General features: G+C 49.9%; 1 protein-coding gene across 1 annotated transcript; it reads left to right on the forward strand.

Moving 5' to 3' along the window:
* Positions 1-411: 411 nt before the first annotated feature.
* Positions 412-15,221, forward strand: KIFC1 (kinesin family member C1). Its single transcript, XM_065885311.1, has 11 exons — positions 412-545; positions 7,049-7,186; positions 7,312-7,405; positions 7,928-7,981; positions 8,094-8,144; positions 8,352-8,752; positions 9,428-10,207; positions 11,010-11,300; positions 11,403-11,476; positions 11,604-11,679; positions 15,039-15,221. Exons 1-11 carry the CDS (start codon positions 534-536, stop codon positions 15,081-15,083), a joined length of 2,016 nt encoding a protein of 671 aa, XP_065741383.1. The 5' UTR covers positions 412-533; the 3' UTR covers positions 15,084-15,221.
* Positions 15,222-15,516: the final 295 nt, after the last annotated feature.

Consider the following 15,516-nt stretch of genomic DNA (forward strand, 5'->3'; position numbering starts at 1 on the left):
ACTGGTCGCGCCCCGCAAGGATTCTGTTTGCGCACGCGTGATTCCTTTCCTCCAGCGTCCCCGCCCCCACACGAGTTACGTTAGGGCGGCGTGTTCCCTGCAATTTCTGACGCAGCGAGCGGAGGCCGGGAGCCGAGCGGAAGTCCAGCGCGACTCCCGCTGGAGGAGGGGTGGGGTGAGAAAAGAAACAGTGAGGCCGGAAGTGTGACTAACCCGCCAGCCTCCCAGGGCATGGGAAGCAGGAACGGGAAGGCGGTGGCCTAGTGAGGTGTGGCCTCGGGAGGTGGACGACGCTGCGATTGGCCCTCGGCTGTGGCGGCGGCGATGATTGGCCCCTGAGTGCGGAGCGAGGTGAGCAGGGTGGCGGCCGTTGAAATTCAAAAGTGGCGGGTGTGGCGCCGCGCTGGCAGCGCCGGAGCCCGGGACGAGCGTGTTCTGTGTCGCGAGCGCGCGAGAGAACGCGGGTCCCGGGAGGCCCGGCGCCCTGTCCTCTTCCATTGCGCTTCCCTGCCGTGTGTGGCACGGAGCTGGACATGGAGCCGCAGGTGAGTAGGGGTCGGCGCGGGTACGACAGCTGGTCGCCCCACCCCGCAGTGCTGACGTGCCGGCGGCCTCAGTTCTGCTTGCCTGCAGGGCCAAGGTCGTTCGCCCCCGCACAGTCGAAAGGGATGAGGGGTGGAGAGTGGAGAAGGCAGGGAGCAGCCCCAGGAGTGGGGGTGGGGGGAGTCTGCCTGCCTTCCCGCAGCTTCAGGGAGTCCCCCACGCCCTTGCTCACTTTCATGTTTCCAGGATTTCCCATTTCGAATTCTCAGGCTTGTCTGAACACGTTCCCACCTGTCCATTCCTACTCACTATTGCAGTGTGGGTTCTGAGATGACCACTAGCTCTAGGGAAGTGGTGTCTGAGGCCAAATCCCTGCTGATGTCCTTTCGTGTCCTCTCTCCTCTTTGCGGCCTCTTCGGGGTGTAGGAAGGGGAGAAGGGGAATGGAGTACTGTGAACTGAAGGACTCCTCATTATCTCTCCTTCCCCAGGTTTTGCAGAGATCTCTGCTCAGTGGGACTGGTTAACTTAATTTCTTCTCTCATCAGTGCCCTGCTGCACCTCACAACCACCTGCAACCTCCCCTCTCCAGTGGAGAGAGGTGTGTTTGTGACAGTGAGAGTGGGTTGACTTCTGGTGCCAGAAAAGGCCTCCTGCCTGAATCCTCTGTTTACTAGTATTTCACATTCAGATTTACCCAAAGTCAGGTTTCAACTTGAAGAGATACTCTTTGTATCCTGCCAGCCAGAGAGCAGAGCAGTGTGATGTGACAGTGAAAAAAAATAGAAGCCTTCTCATATTTATTCATCACATATTTACTGAGCACCTATTATGTGCTTGGGATGCGGCAGTCAGCAAGCAGAGATCCCTGTCATCATGGAGCTGCCATTCCATGGGAGACAGGCAATATGTGATAAGTAAATTATATAATGCTGTTAAGAAGGTGATAAGGGCTATGGAGAAAAGGAAAATTTTGAGCAGATTAAGAGAGGGAAGGGGAGGCCAGCTGACAAGATAGACTGTTAAATTGGGTTGTCTTAGTAAGCTCCGTTAAGAAGGTGAGAGTTGAATAAAGACTTGAAAGAGGTGAGGGAAACAGGCAAGTAGTTATTAAGATCATTCCAGGCAGAGGGAATCGCTAGAGCAAAGCCACTAGAGTTGTGTAGCAAACCCGAAATGGAATGAGCAATGGGGAAGTTTGTGGGAAGGGATGTCAGGTAACAGAGGGGGCTGTTGAATGCATTGCTCCTCGCAGGGGCCGTTTTGAAGACTTTGATTTTTTTTCTCTGAGTGAGATGGTAATCACTGGGTGGTTTTTTTTTTTGCGGTACGCGCGCCTCTCACTGTGTGGCCTCTCCCATTGCGGAGCACAGGCTCCAGACGCGCAGGCTCAGCGGCCATGGCTCACGGGCCCAGCCGCGGCATGTGGGATCTTCCCGGACCGGGGCACGAACCTGTGTCCCCTGCATCGGCAGGCGGACTCTCAACCACTGCGCCACCAGGGAAGCCCCACTGGATGGTTTTAAGCAAAGAGAGACAAGATCTGTCCTACAATTTAAGAGGACCACTCTAGGTGCATCGGCAGGCGGACTCTCAACCACTGCGCCACCAGGGAAGCCCCACTGGATGGTTTTAAGCAAAGAGAGACAAGATCTGTCCTACAATTTAAGAGGACCACTCTAGGGGCTTCCCTGGTGGCGCAGTGGTTGAGAGTCCGCCTGCCGATGCAGGGGACACAGATTCGTGCCCCGGTCCGGGAAGATCCCACATGCCGCGGCTGGGCCCGTGAGCCATGGCCGCTGAGCCTGCGCGTCTGGAGCCTGTGCTCCGCAATGGGAGAGGCCACACAGTGAGAGGCGCGCGTACCGCCAAAAAAACAAAAGGAGAGGACCACTCTAGCAGCTGCATTGAGATTAGACTGTAAGGAAGAAAGGATAGAAACAAGGAGAGCTTTTAGGAATGGGGCAGGTTTTCTCAGCTTTCACATTATTGACTTCTTATGGGGGGCCGGGGGGATTGTCCTATAAGTTGTCTGTTGTTTAGCAGCATTCCTGGCTTCTACCCACTAGATGACAGTAGCAACCCCCACCTAATCATGACAAAGTGTCTCTAGACATTGTCAAACGTCCCCTGGGGAGTAAAGTCATCCCTAGTTGAGAACCATCCCTAGTTGAGAGAACCATCCCTAGTTGAGAACCAGTAGAGTGTGATAATCCAGGTGACAGATGATGGTAATTTGGATCATGGTAGTAGCAGAGGAGGTGGTTACAAGTGGTCCGATTACGGATCTATTTGGAAGATAGAGTTGGCCACGTTTGCTGATGTTAGACTTCGTGGTACGTAAGAGAATGAGAGGACTTTGGGTGTATTTGCTTGAGCAGCTGAAAGATGGATTTATATCAACTGAGATGGAGGAAGCTGCAAGAGAGCAAGGTTGAAGGAGGGTTAGACGTCAGGAGGTTAAGATTTCAGAGTCTGGGCTGGAGACAATAGTTTGGGAGTTGTCAGCATATGAATAGTGTTTAAAGCCATAGGAGTGGCCTAGAGTGTAGATAGAGAATAGAAAGACCACTGTTAAAGTTTGGGTATATGAAGAGGATCTACCAGCGAGGTAGGAAAACCAGGAGAGGATGATCTCCCAGGAGCTAAATGAAGCGAGTGTATTAAGGAAGAGAGAGAGTGATTAGTTGTATTACACGCTGCTGATGGGTCAAGAAACAAAAAGATGAAGAATTGGTTTAGCAACACAAGCAGACTTGTGACCTTGAGGGCAGTTTTGGTGGAATGGTGGGAGTGAAAGCCTGACTGGGACAGGGTTAGGAGAGAAAAACTCTTTTTGGTTGGAAGTAATAATAACATGTATTATATACTGATTGGAATGATCCAGGAGAGAGTGAAAATGATGGTGCAGAAGAGAGAAGGAAGGCTTGCTGGAGCACTATTCCTGTGTGGGTGAGGGTGGGAGCAGATGCTCACGTGCAGGAGATTCCTTAGCAGCAGGGCATCCATCTGTGATCCTGGGAAGTGGGTATAGGAGGGGTTCCATGAAAATCTGTTTTTATAGAAGGTTAAGTGCATATGCTTATTGTGGAAAGTTGGGAGTCATCCTGTCTAGCTTTATAGATGGGAGAAAAATAAATACTGTACTCTTAGGAGTTGTCCTGAATAAACAAACCTTTGAACACATTTTCTGAACCCACACAAATTCCTGGGAGGTAGGCCTTTAGTTGATCCACTATCGTAGTGTAGGGAGAACGAAGGCACAGGTAATTAAAAAAATTCAGTGTTTGACCTTGAAATACTTAAAAGAAAAATTTAGTTTTCATACTACATTTGATTAAAGTGAATTAAAATCAGCATTCTTTGTGCACATTTCTGCAGGTGGCAGGAAAAGAGAACACCACCTCCTTTTTTTCCCCTTTTTATTTGTATAGGAGCCAATGGTTTGGATGCATTGCAGTTTATTTGAGCATTTCCCTGCTGGTGGACATCTAATTTCATTCCTTGAAAAATGTATTGAGGGAATTCCCTGGCAGTCCGATGGTTAGGACTCCGTGCTTTCACTGCCAAGTTTGATCCCTGGTCGGGGAACTAAGATCCCACAGACTGTTCGGCGCTGCCAAAAATTAAAAAAAAAAAAGTATTGAGTCCTACCATGTAGCAGACATTGTACTGGGCACTCTGGTTCTATAGTTGTGAACAAAACAGGCATGTTCTTGTGATGCTCACAGTCTAATGTTAGGAAAGACAATAAACCAATAAACTAAAAATTTAAAAACCAGGATATCAAATTGTTTCAGAGTTTTCTCTTTAGTGATGTTCTGTGAACATCCTTAACCTCACTTTCCCAAAGTTGAACTTAGCATCTCTTAAAAATTAGCCCTTCAGTCACTCTCAGATCTCTCCATATCATTTCTTACAACTGCATGTGAATCTACAGTGGTTTTAAAATGAGAAGTTTAATTAAAAAACAAACAAACCCAGATTTTCCTTCTGTGATCTTGGGAACCAGGGCAGGCTTCTTGGAGTCAGCCTGGACTACATCTCCTTCACTGCCTGACCTCTAGCTACTCCCCCCCATCTCCACGCCAGCTCTGCTTAGCCATCAAACCCTTAGAACATCCCCTCTCAACTGAGTTCCATGAGAATTAAGATCTAATGCCCTAAGGCATCCTTTGTATCTAATGCATTAACTTCTCTCTGAGGCACCTAGAATGGTAAGAGCTGTTTTTTATATTCTTGGGAGAATTGAGAAAACAGATCATTTTCTGTAGAGCTTAATTCTCTTGTACCCCAGTTTGGAAAGGCTGCCCTAGAAAGTAAGCTCTGGGCAGGCAGGGACTTTACATTCATTACTCTCACACCAGAGCCTAGAAGAGCAGTCATTCAACAAATCTAGTGCAACAAATCCTTGTTGAATGGATGAATGAAGGAATGACGCCATCCCTCTGCTGCGATAACCCTCATCTTCTATTTCCGTTCATTCTTTGCATTGCGCACAGTTCACTTTTTCAGTAAAGATCGAGTCATACTATTCTTATGTTTAAAAATCATCAGTGTCCCTCTTGTCTTCAGTAGACCCCGGATTCCTTATCACGGCATACCACGGTCTTTCCCTTCTACCTCTCCCCACTTTCTATGCACATCCCTGTGTTCACTTGAACAGAATAATTTGTCATTCCTTACAAGTCCCTCTCCTTGCTTTCTGCTTGGAATGCTCCTCCTTGGCCCAAGCCCATCAAGCCAACTCTTCCTCATCTTTAAGGCTTGGCCTGAAAATACTTTGTAGAATTGTGTCTGACACTCTCCCCATCTAAACTGGATGCCCACACCCTCCTTTGGGATCCTTTTATGATAGCACTTGGTAAAGATTTAATCATCTCTTTAAATGCTTCGCTTGCCTACTGTCCTGTCACAATCTTGAGGGCAGGGACCATGTCTGTTACTCCAGAATCCAGATCATTTCCTGGCATGTAATAGGCACTTTGTAAATATTGAATGAATGAAGTAAACTGAAGGGCAGAGAGAGATTGGCCTTGGAATTAATAGTTACCTATAGTGAAAATCAGAAGTTGATCTGTACATGGTGCTTTCCTGATGGTGGGATAGGAGTAGGGTGACCACTTGTCCTGGTTTGCATAGGAATTACCTGGTTTTAGCACTGAAATGCTGTGTCCCAAGAAACCTCTCAGTTCTTGGCAAACCAGAATAGTTGGTCATCCTATGTAGGAGTAACCATAGGGTGGGCATGATCCCCACGTACTGAACTGGGCTGCTTAGAGGAGAGGATCTTTCTTTCCCACGCCCCTACCTCATACCTGTACTTCGGTGGTCTCCAGACTGGTCATGCCCCTGCTTCCTCGTCTTCCCCATGCAAGTCAGCCTACTTACACCTCATTATTATTTATTTATTTGTTTGTTTGTTTGTTTGTTTATTTATTTTTGGCTGCATTGGGTCTTCTTTGCAGCACATGGGCTTTCTCTAGTTGTAGTGACCGGGGGCTACTCTTCGTTGCTGTGCACGGGCTTCTCATTGCGGTGGTTTCTCTTGTTGCAGAGCACAGTCTCTAGGTGCGCAGGCTTCAGTAGTTGTGGCTCGTGGGCTCTAGAGCACAGGCTCAGTAGTTGTGGCTCATGGACTTAGTTGTTCCGCTGCATGTGGGGTCTTCCTGGACCAGGGCTCGAACCCGTGTCCCCTGCATTGGCAGATGGATGATTCTTAACCAGTGTGCCACCAGGGAAGTCCCTATTATTATTTATAATAGGCTCTTTTGTATGTTTTTCACATGCCTGATCAGAAACTGTATCTGGCTCTCCATATATGCAGGGCTAAAGCCTAAATTCCTGAGCTTAGCATCAATGCCCTATGAGACAGTGTGATCAAGTGGTTACAAACATGGCCTCCAGAACCAGACTGTCGAGATTCTAACCCTGGCTTTGCTTTTTATTCACTGATGACTTTAGACCAGCTAGTTTACCTCTCAGCCTTCCTTCCCTCATCTGCAAAATGAGGCTAATAATAGCTCCTCCTCAGTGGGCTGGGAGGTTTAAGTCAGTTGATACAGATGAAGCATTTGAAACAGTTCCCAATAAATGTTACCTGCTCCTCCTACCCAGTCTTCAAACTTATTCTTCCAACTCTCTCCCTTGTTTATGATCTCAGCTTTCCCTAAAGGGGCATAGTGGTTTCCCAGCTGTACCATGTGCAAGCTTAAGGTTTTGCCTTCCGGAAGGAGTGTTCCTTTTCCCTGCTTTTTTAAGTACTGCCCTTAAACTTAGCTGAAATTCAGGATCTGTCCAGCTGTTCCCTTAGGGTTTGTGTTACGTCCCACCTCTCCATGGTTTTTAGACGGCACATCATCTGTGAGCCGCAGTTTGTGGCACAAGGGGTACTCATATAATGCTTGTTGGTGGTGATGAGAATTAGGCTGGGGGGCCATAAACGGGAGTTCTTGGGACATTTGGGCCACAGGGTATTGTCTGAAGGGTCTCTCTCTTCCCAGCAGAGGTCCCCCTTGTTGGAAGTGAAGGGGAACATAGAACTGAAGAGAGCCCTGGCCAAGGCCCCTTCCCGGCTCCCTCTCCCGGGAAGCAGGCTGAAGAGGGGTCCCGACCAGATGGAGGAGGACTTGGAGCCTGAGAAGGTGAGCTGGGTTTGGAAATCCATGTACGTGTGTGTGTGTGTGTGTGTGTGTGTGTGTGTGTGTGTGTGTATAAAACCATCAGAGGGTAACCATGGACTCCACCCCCCATCCTTGTCTTTCCCCAGAAAAGGACACGAGGCCTGGGCACCAAAGTGGCCACGTCCCGCCCCAGAGCAACGGCCCTCACCACTGTGCCACAGACACAAGGCCAGACCGCAGGTGGGCTCCAGGGCACAAAGTCCAGTTCTCTTCAACTCACTTCTTTCTTTTTCTTTTTCTTTTCTTTCAATCTTAGCTTATTTTGAATAGGTAATATGTTTCACTTGTTTCAAAATTCCGAAGGCATGAAAGTTGTTATACAGTGAAAAATCTCCTTCCTGCCCATGTTCCCCAGGCACCCAGTCCCCCCACCAGGGGCAACTGTGAGTCCTTCCAGGGATGTTCTGTGGGTTTGCAAGCAAATATGGGCATGTTCCCCAACATGTTTTACACACATGCTAGCGTACTTTACACCTGGTTCTGCTCCCTTGCTCTTTTTGCTTGTCTTGGTCCAACTTGTTTCTTGGCTTGTTGGTCCTAGGAAGGATATCTCTAGGAGTTGGTCAGATTTAAGGGAAGAAGGAAGTTATCTTATTTCTTCTAATCCTCTGAAAAAGCAGCTCCTCTGCCTTCGGCCCAGCCAGGGTACATGCCACCCTGAGAATCATGACTCTGCTTTTCTTCTGTCCAATCTCCCGACAGTGCCGAAAGTTCCCAGGAAGACAGGACCCCGATGTTCCGCAGCTATCGCCACAGGTAACAGTGCTTAAGACCTGGGGCCAAGAAGGGATTGGGGCTAAAGGGAGAAGGATGGAGGTGGAGGGACCCTGATGCTATAATTCTTTATGTCACCTCCCCAATTCTCTAGTGCTGAAGAATCAGAAGCCAGGCCCTGCTGTTCCTGCCCAGAAGCCTGGCAGTAGGTGACAAATATAATCCTTGGGTGAGAGGCTGGGATAGGGAAGAGAAGGTCGTGAGTACCTAGAAAAATCCTTTTGGTCTCTTCCCTGTCTGAAGAAGAAGGAGATGGAGGGTCAGGTGTGGAGGCCCTAAAGGCTAGGAGGGAGGAGAGAGCGAGACAGAGCCAAGAGTTCCCTGACCTTTGTCTTTTCTGTGCCCATCTTAGCAACAGCTGCTCCTCCTGTGGTGGGAAGGAAGAAACCCAGCAAACGTCCAGCCTGGGACTTAAAGGGTCAGTTATGTGACCTAAACGCAGAGCTGAAATGCTGCCGTGAGAGGACCCAGATGTTGGACCAGGAGAACCAACAGCTGCGGAACCAGCTCAGGGAGGCCCAGCAACAGGCCACGGCCCTGGGGACAGAGCGCAGGACGCTGGAAGAGGAGTTGGCCAGGATGCGGGCCCAGGCTGAGCAGGGCCAACAGGAGCTGGGGAACCTGAGCGCTCGGGTCCTAGAGCTGGAAGAGCGGCTGGGCACGCAGGAGGGCTTAGTGCAAGAGCTCCAGAAAGAACAGCTGGAACTGCAGGAGGAGCGGAGGGGGCTGGCTGCCCAGCTGGAGGAGCAGGAGGTAAGGGCCAGGTTCTCGCCAAGTGCTGACCCTTCTTTCTAGGTTGCCCGGAAGTCACTTTGGGCTTTGAATCCCTGACCACCTCTCTCTGGCAGTACACCTCCGTCCCCTACCCTACTCCCCCGTCGCCCCCACCCCCGCCCACTCCTGACTCTGTCTTGCTTTCTGCCCCACTTCACCCTATCCTGACTCTGTTTCCGTATCTTCCCCGGGTCTATATCGCCTCTTCTTCTCCGTCCCCTTTCTTCTTTCTCTGTTTTCCTGATAAAAATTCCCACGCATTCTCTCTTCTCCTCATCCATTTGACTCCTTGGCGAGCACCAACTAGATTGCATTACTTGTAGTCTCTCAAATGACTCGATTCTCAATTCAGGGCATTTTGCATATACACGTCCCTCTTTGTGGAATATTCTTTCTGCACTCCATCCTTCCCTTGGTCCACTCCCATACTTTTTGGGTGTCAGCCTAGATATCATTCTCCTTGTGCCCCTTCTGGATGCTCCCATAGCACTCCCTATTCTAGTACTATGATTCCTATTTCCTTATCTCTTTCTTTACCAGTCTGTGAAGTCCTTGGGGGCAGGGCCCAGCCCACCTCCCACCCCCGCATCCCATCATGACTTGTTCTTGTTCTTGGTTGCATCTCACCCTCTGTGTCTGCTCTGTTCTGGACAGAGGAGGCTACAGGCATCAGAAGCTGCTCTGTCGGGCAGCCAAGCAGAGCTGGCATCCCTGCACCAGGAGGCTGCAGCCCAGGCGGACTTACTGTTTAAGCGGGAAGAACGTCTCCATGGGCTCGAGATGGAGCGCCGGCGGCTACACAACCAGCTGCAGGAACTCAAAGGCAATGTCCGTGTCTTCTGCCGGGTCCGCCCCGTCCTTCCAGGGGAGTCCACCCCACCCCCTGGCTTCCTGCTATTTCCCTCCGGCCCCAGCGGGCCCTCCGATCCTCCAACCCGACTCAGCCTCTCCCGGTCTGACGAGCGGCGTGGGACCCTGAGTGGGGCGCCAGCTGCCCCCACCCGCCATGACTTCTCCTTTGACCGGGTATTCCCACCAGGGAGTGGACAGGATGAAGTGTTTGAAGAGATTTCCATGCTTGTCCAGTCAGCCCTGGATGGCTACCCAGTATGCATCTTTGCCTACGGCCAGACAGGCAGTGGCAAGACCTTCACCATGGAGGGTGGGCCTGGGGGAGACCCCCAGGTGGAGGGGCTGATCCCTCGGGCCCTGCGGCACCTCTTTTCTGTGGCCCAGGAGCTAAGTGGCCAGGGCTGGACCTACAGCTTTGTGGCAAGTTACGTAGAGATCTACAATGAGACTGTCCGAGACCTGCTGGCCACTGGGACCCGGAAGGGCCATGGGGGTGAGTGTGAGATTCGCCGGGCAGGGCCGGGGAGCGAGGAGCTTACTGTCACCAACGCCCGATATGTTCCTGTCTCCTGTGAGAGAGAGGTAAGTGCTGAGGGGCACTAGCCTGGACACTGGGGAGGCATGGGCAGGGTGACAAGGATGGAGGTGGACGAGCAGGGGGAGGAGAATGCTGAGGATGAGGAAGGGTGAGTGGTGAGGGGTAGATTGCATATTCAGTTTTGGCTGGTGGGCTATGAGGTGCATCCGCCTTTGTGGAACCAAGGAGTGGAGAGAAATGATGGGCCTGCTGAAGCGGGTGCCACTGGGCCCTGCCCGTCAATCTCAGGTCTCACCTCTGCCCACTCTTCTTGCTCAGTTCATGACATCCATGCTGGCCTCCCGCCTGTTCCTCAGCCTGCTCGTCACACCCTCAGATCAGGGCCTTTGCACGTGCTGTCTCCTTTGCCTGAACATTCCTGCTCCTCTCCTGGAAGGGCTTGCTCCCTCGTTTAAGATTTTAAGGCATTGAGGCCATCCCTGACCATCCTTTTTTTTTCTTTCCCTAACTTTTGGCCGCACTGCACAGCTTGTGAGATCTTAGTTCCCCAACCTGGGATTGAACCCGGACCCCAGCAGTGAAAGCACAGAGTCCTAAGCACTAGACCACCAGGGAATTCCCGCTGGCCATCCTTTCTAAAATTGCAACCCTCAGCCTCACATGCTACTTTTCTGTTTTATTTTACTCCTTAGTACTCTCAGACACACTGTGTATTTTACTTATTCTTTTGCTGGCTAGAAAGAAAGCATCAGGAGGGCAGGTGCTGAGTCTTACTCATCGCCTTACCTGACCTAGCTATGTACTGACTTCTACCTGCCTTTGCCTCTTGCTGCTGTCCATCCCCAGGTGGAGGCCCTGCTCCATCTGGCCCGCCAGAACCGGGCTGTGGCCCGCACAGCCCAGAATGAGCGATCGTCACGAAGTCACAGTGTGTTCCAGCTGCAGATCTCTGGGGAGCATGCTGGCCGAGGCCTGCAGTGTGCGGCCCCCCTCAGCCTTGTGGACCTGGCTGGGAGTGAGCGGCTAGACCCCGGCTTGGCCCTCGGCCCTGGAGAGCGGGAACGCCTTCGGGAAACGCAGGCCATTAACAGCAGCCTGTCCACGCTGGGGCTGGTCATCATGGCCTTGAGCAACAAGGTAGTAATGGGGGTGGGGGCAGGCGGACCCCAGGGAGAGGTTGGGGCTGACCATGCTGAACCCAGCCCTGTCCTAACCACCTGTCCCCCCCCAACCCTCTAGGAGTCCCACGTGCCTTACCGGAACAGCAAGCTGACCTACCTGCTGCAGAACTCTCTGGGCGGCAGCGCTAAGATGTGAGGGGAAGGGGTGGGCTGGGAACCACAACGCTGGGGTCAGGGTGGGGGAGGCAACACCGTGAAGACCTGGCCCAGGCTCTGCCCAGCCACTGATGCTGGGGCTTGGCCCCCTCTCTCTCCACAGGCTCATGTTTGTGAACATTTCTCCCCTAGAAGAGAACGTCTCTGAGTCCCTCAACTCCCTCCGTTTTGCCTCCAAGGTGCGGTCACTACCAGTCCCATCCCTGTCAGACCTCCTGGGGATTATAGGCTTCTCCACCCCTACCCTACTGTCCTTCAGGCCAGAGGGCATGGTTCATCCAGAATGGATGTACATTTGCCAGGCATCTGGGGCACTACCTACCTGGATCCTTTTTTTTTAAAAAATTATTGACGTTTGGGGGTTTTTAATTAAGTTTTTAAAAATAGGTAGTTGAAAGGTCAAAACTATATCAATAGAAAGCTATATACGACAAGTGAGATTTAACCACTGCCCCTGTCCCCATTCTCCCCACTTGCCCTAGTAATCATTTTCATCATTTTACTTATCCTTCCAATGTTTCTTTTTGCAAATACAAGCAACATGCATGGGATTTCCCTCCTTATATAAGACGTTTCTTCTCCCCCTCTCATATATTATGTTGTCCCGTGCTTTTTTTTTTTTTTTTTGCGGTCCACAGGCCTCTCACTGCTGTGGCCTCTCCTGCTGCAGAGCGGGCCCAGCTGCTCCGCAGCATGTGGGATCCTCCCGGACCGGGGCACGAACCTGCGCCCCCTGCATTGGCAGGCGGACTCTCAACCACTGCGCCACCAGGAGAGCCCCGGGGAGCGCCCCCATTATTTTTACATCTACCTAGGACTCCACTGTGTAGATGCACCAAAGTTTATCCACCAGTTCCCTCTACTGGACACTTGGATTATTTCCACCCTTTTACTATTACATACAAAGCCATGTTGGCTAACCTTGTACATTATCATTTTATATTTGTTTAGTTACATCTAACTTATCTAGGGAGAGATTCCTTGAAATGGAATTCCTGGATCAAAGACGTACAGGTTTTTCAGACTGTTCCAAATAGTGTGAATTCAGGCTCCAATCCCCATGAAGATCAGCTGTGTCCATGGCCATGAATTCTCTAGGAGATTTAAGCTACTTCTACTAGAGTTAAATCAGGATGTTTCTTTACTGTCTGCCTCCAGAGGGCAGTTTTTTCCTCTGGTTACTTGTTTTCCTGAGGGTATAGTCCTACGATGTGTTCTGGCCTTATTCAGGGTCTCTGATCTTGTGTGCCCTTCTGCACTCTTGCTGCCATGGTAGTGGTCAGCCACCTTAGCACCCTGCCCTGGTCTACTTTAATCAGGATTTCCCTTGCAATCTTGCAAGTTCAGGTAAAGTTCTTTTTTTTTTTTTTTTTTTTTTTAGTTTATTTATTTTTTGGCTGCTTTGGGTCTTCATTGCTGCACGTGGGCTTTTTCTGGTTGCGGCGAGCGGGGGCTGCTCAGGTTTCTTACTGCGGCGGCTTCTTATTGTGGGAGCATGGGCTCTAGGCACACAGGCTTCAGTAGTCGTGGTGCAGGGGCTTAGTTGCTTTGCGGCAAGTGGGATCTGCCCGGACCAGGCCTCAAACCCGTGTCCCCTGCGTTGGCAGGCGGATTCTTAATCTCTGCGCCACCAGGGAAGTCCCCAAGTAAAGTTCTAGCAACATCATTAGCACCCAACAACATGAACTCTTTAATATCCTCTAATACCCAGTAGATGTTGAATTTCCCTATTGTCTCAGAAATGCTTTTTATACATTAGGTTTGCTCTGTTCTGTTCTGGATCTGCTCTGTTCAGGATCAAAGCCGCCCATTTCATATGGTTGAAATTGTCTCGAGTTTCTTTTTAAATTTTTATTTATTTATTTATGGCTGCATTGGGTCTTCGTTGCTGTGTGCGGGCTTTCTTTAGCTGTGGCGAGCCGGTGCTACTCTTCATTCTGGTGTGTGGGCTTCTCACTGTGGTGGCTTCTCTTGTTGCGGAGCATGGGATCTTGGTGTGCGGGCTTCAGTAGTTGTGGCACATGGGCTTAGTTGCTCCACAGCACGTGGGATCTTCCTGGGGAGTAGGGCTTGAACCCGTGTGCCCTGCGTTGGTACGCAGATTCTTAACCACTGCGCCACCAGGGAAGTCCGAGTTTCTTTTAATCTATAATAATCTCATCCCCTTTTATAGCATTTATTTGTTGAAGAAGTAGGGTCACTTGTCCTATAGAATATACCATATTCTAGATTTTGGCTGGTTGCTTCCTCTTTCCTTCACAATTTTTGTAGATTTAGAGGCTTGATTTGAATCAGGTTTAAATTTCTTGGGAAAAAAACTTCGATGGTGTGATATACTTTCTATTGCATCATATCAGGAGGCACCTAGTATCTAGTTGTTCCACTTTTTTTCCCCCTCCCCCTAATTGTTCCACTTTTAATGATATAAAAATTGATCATTGGGGGCTTCCCTGGTGGCGCAGTGGTTGAGAGTCCGCCTGCCGATGCAGGGGACGCGGGTTCGTGCCCCGGTCCGGGAGGATCCAACATGCCGCGGAGCGGCTGGGCCCGTGAGCCATGGCCGCTGAGCCTGCGTGTCCGGAGCCTGTGCTCTGCAGCGGGAGAGGCCACAACAGTGAGAGGCCCGCGTAACGCAAAAAAAAAAAAAAAATTGATCATTGGATTTGGGTATTGTCAGCCTGATCTATCCATTTAAAAACTCCCTATCAGCTTTTTCCCCTAGTGATTTTATCAGTAATACTATCTAGATCTATTATTAGGGAGTTTTTAAATGGTGATTTTTTTAAATGGTGATTTTCTCAGTTCTACATTTATTAATCACAATTCTTCTATAAATAACTCCCCTTTACCATCTATTTGGTTATTCTGAAATTCAGTCCATATAGGTAAGATGGGATAAATTCTAGATTCTTTATCAATTTTCAGTATTATAAGTTGGTATCCTGGCAACTTTCAAAGGTGAACAGTGAGTTTTTATCCAGGAGGTAACATCTTACAGATACTTACTTGTACTTTTGGTATATATCCTTTGCGGTCATTATTCGTTCTGATGCTCAAATTGCCCATCTTTGGCCAGTAGAAGCTCCAGCTTGGCTCCTGTGTCCTTTAGATAGGTCCCCAGTAGTCTTTACTCCAGATCCATCTTGTACATTTCCTCCCCTAGGCTTGGAATCATTAATTTTCCAAATAGCCTTGGTTCCTAAATTTGTGTTGTTCTTGTTTTATCTAGCTTATTAAGCATTAGTGTTGGGAGAGCTTTGGGGGTGTCTAGTCCGAGGTACTGCTAGAAACAGAAGCTCCTCTCTCTGCTCCTTTGTGGGGCTTTTGTTCCTTCTCAGGCCTTTCCTCCTCTTCCAGACCTAGAATACCTAGTGGGCATGGGAGAACTGAGACCAGCCTGAACTTCCTTTCAGAGCCCTTATTTTAGGATTCTCTGAGGGCAGCCCAAATATTGGGGGTTGGGAGGTGATTTGGAGAAAACTGTTCTTTTGGTTACTCTGAAAACGTTTTTTATTTTGTCTAAACCCCCTGCCCGCAGGTGAACCAGTGTGTTATTGGTACTGCCCAGGCCAATAGGAAATGAAGACGGATCTAGATTTTGTGTGTGTGTGTGTGTGAGACAGACGGGGAAGGGGGGGCGGTGGGGGGTGCTTTATTGGGAGGGGGGCACTGTGATACCTGGGCCTATCAAATAAAGAAGAGGGTTTTTTTGTTTGTTTTTTTAAATAAAGGTTTTATTAGCGGTTGCTCAATAAGGGAGATATTTTTCATGCCTGTAAAGATGGGAACTGTGGATCTTGCATTCTGCCAAGCATTTGTGTGTGTGTTTCACGAGGTTAGGGCTTCAGCTTTTCTCCCTAACAGACCATCCCCGGAGTCGGGTGGCCTCTAGCTCCCATACCCTGCCCCCGTCGTCCGCGTCTAGGAGTTGCCCACTAGGTGTCCACAGTCACTAGTTCTGTTTCCCCTTTGCCACAGGCCACCCCAGCACGGGGCAGGAACTCCTCTGGCGAGTG

The sequence above is a fragment of the Phocoena phocoena genome, chromosome 10 (genome assembly GCF_963924675.1).
Source record: "Phocoena phocoena chromosome 10, mPhoPho1.1, whole genome shotgun sequence".
Classification (NCBI taxonomy): Eukaryota; Metazoa; Chordata; class Mammalia; order Artiodactyla; family Phocoenidae; genus Phocoena; species Phocoena phocoena.

Bases quoted from the DNA above. Each gene is read 5' to 3' on its own strand.
- KIFC1 (XM_065885311.1), top strand. The intron at 11,477-11,603 runs GTGAGGGGAAGG...CTCTCTCCACAG, and splicing joins CTGGGCGGCAGCGCTAAGAT to GCTCATGTTTGTGAACATTT. The intron at 11,680-15,038 runs GTGCGGTCACTA...CCCTGCCCGCAG, and splicing joins CCCTCCGTTTTGCCTCCAAG to GTGAACCAGTGTGTTATTGG.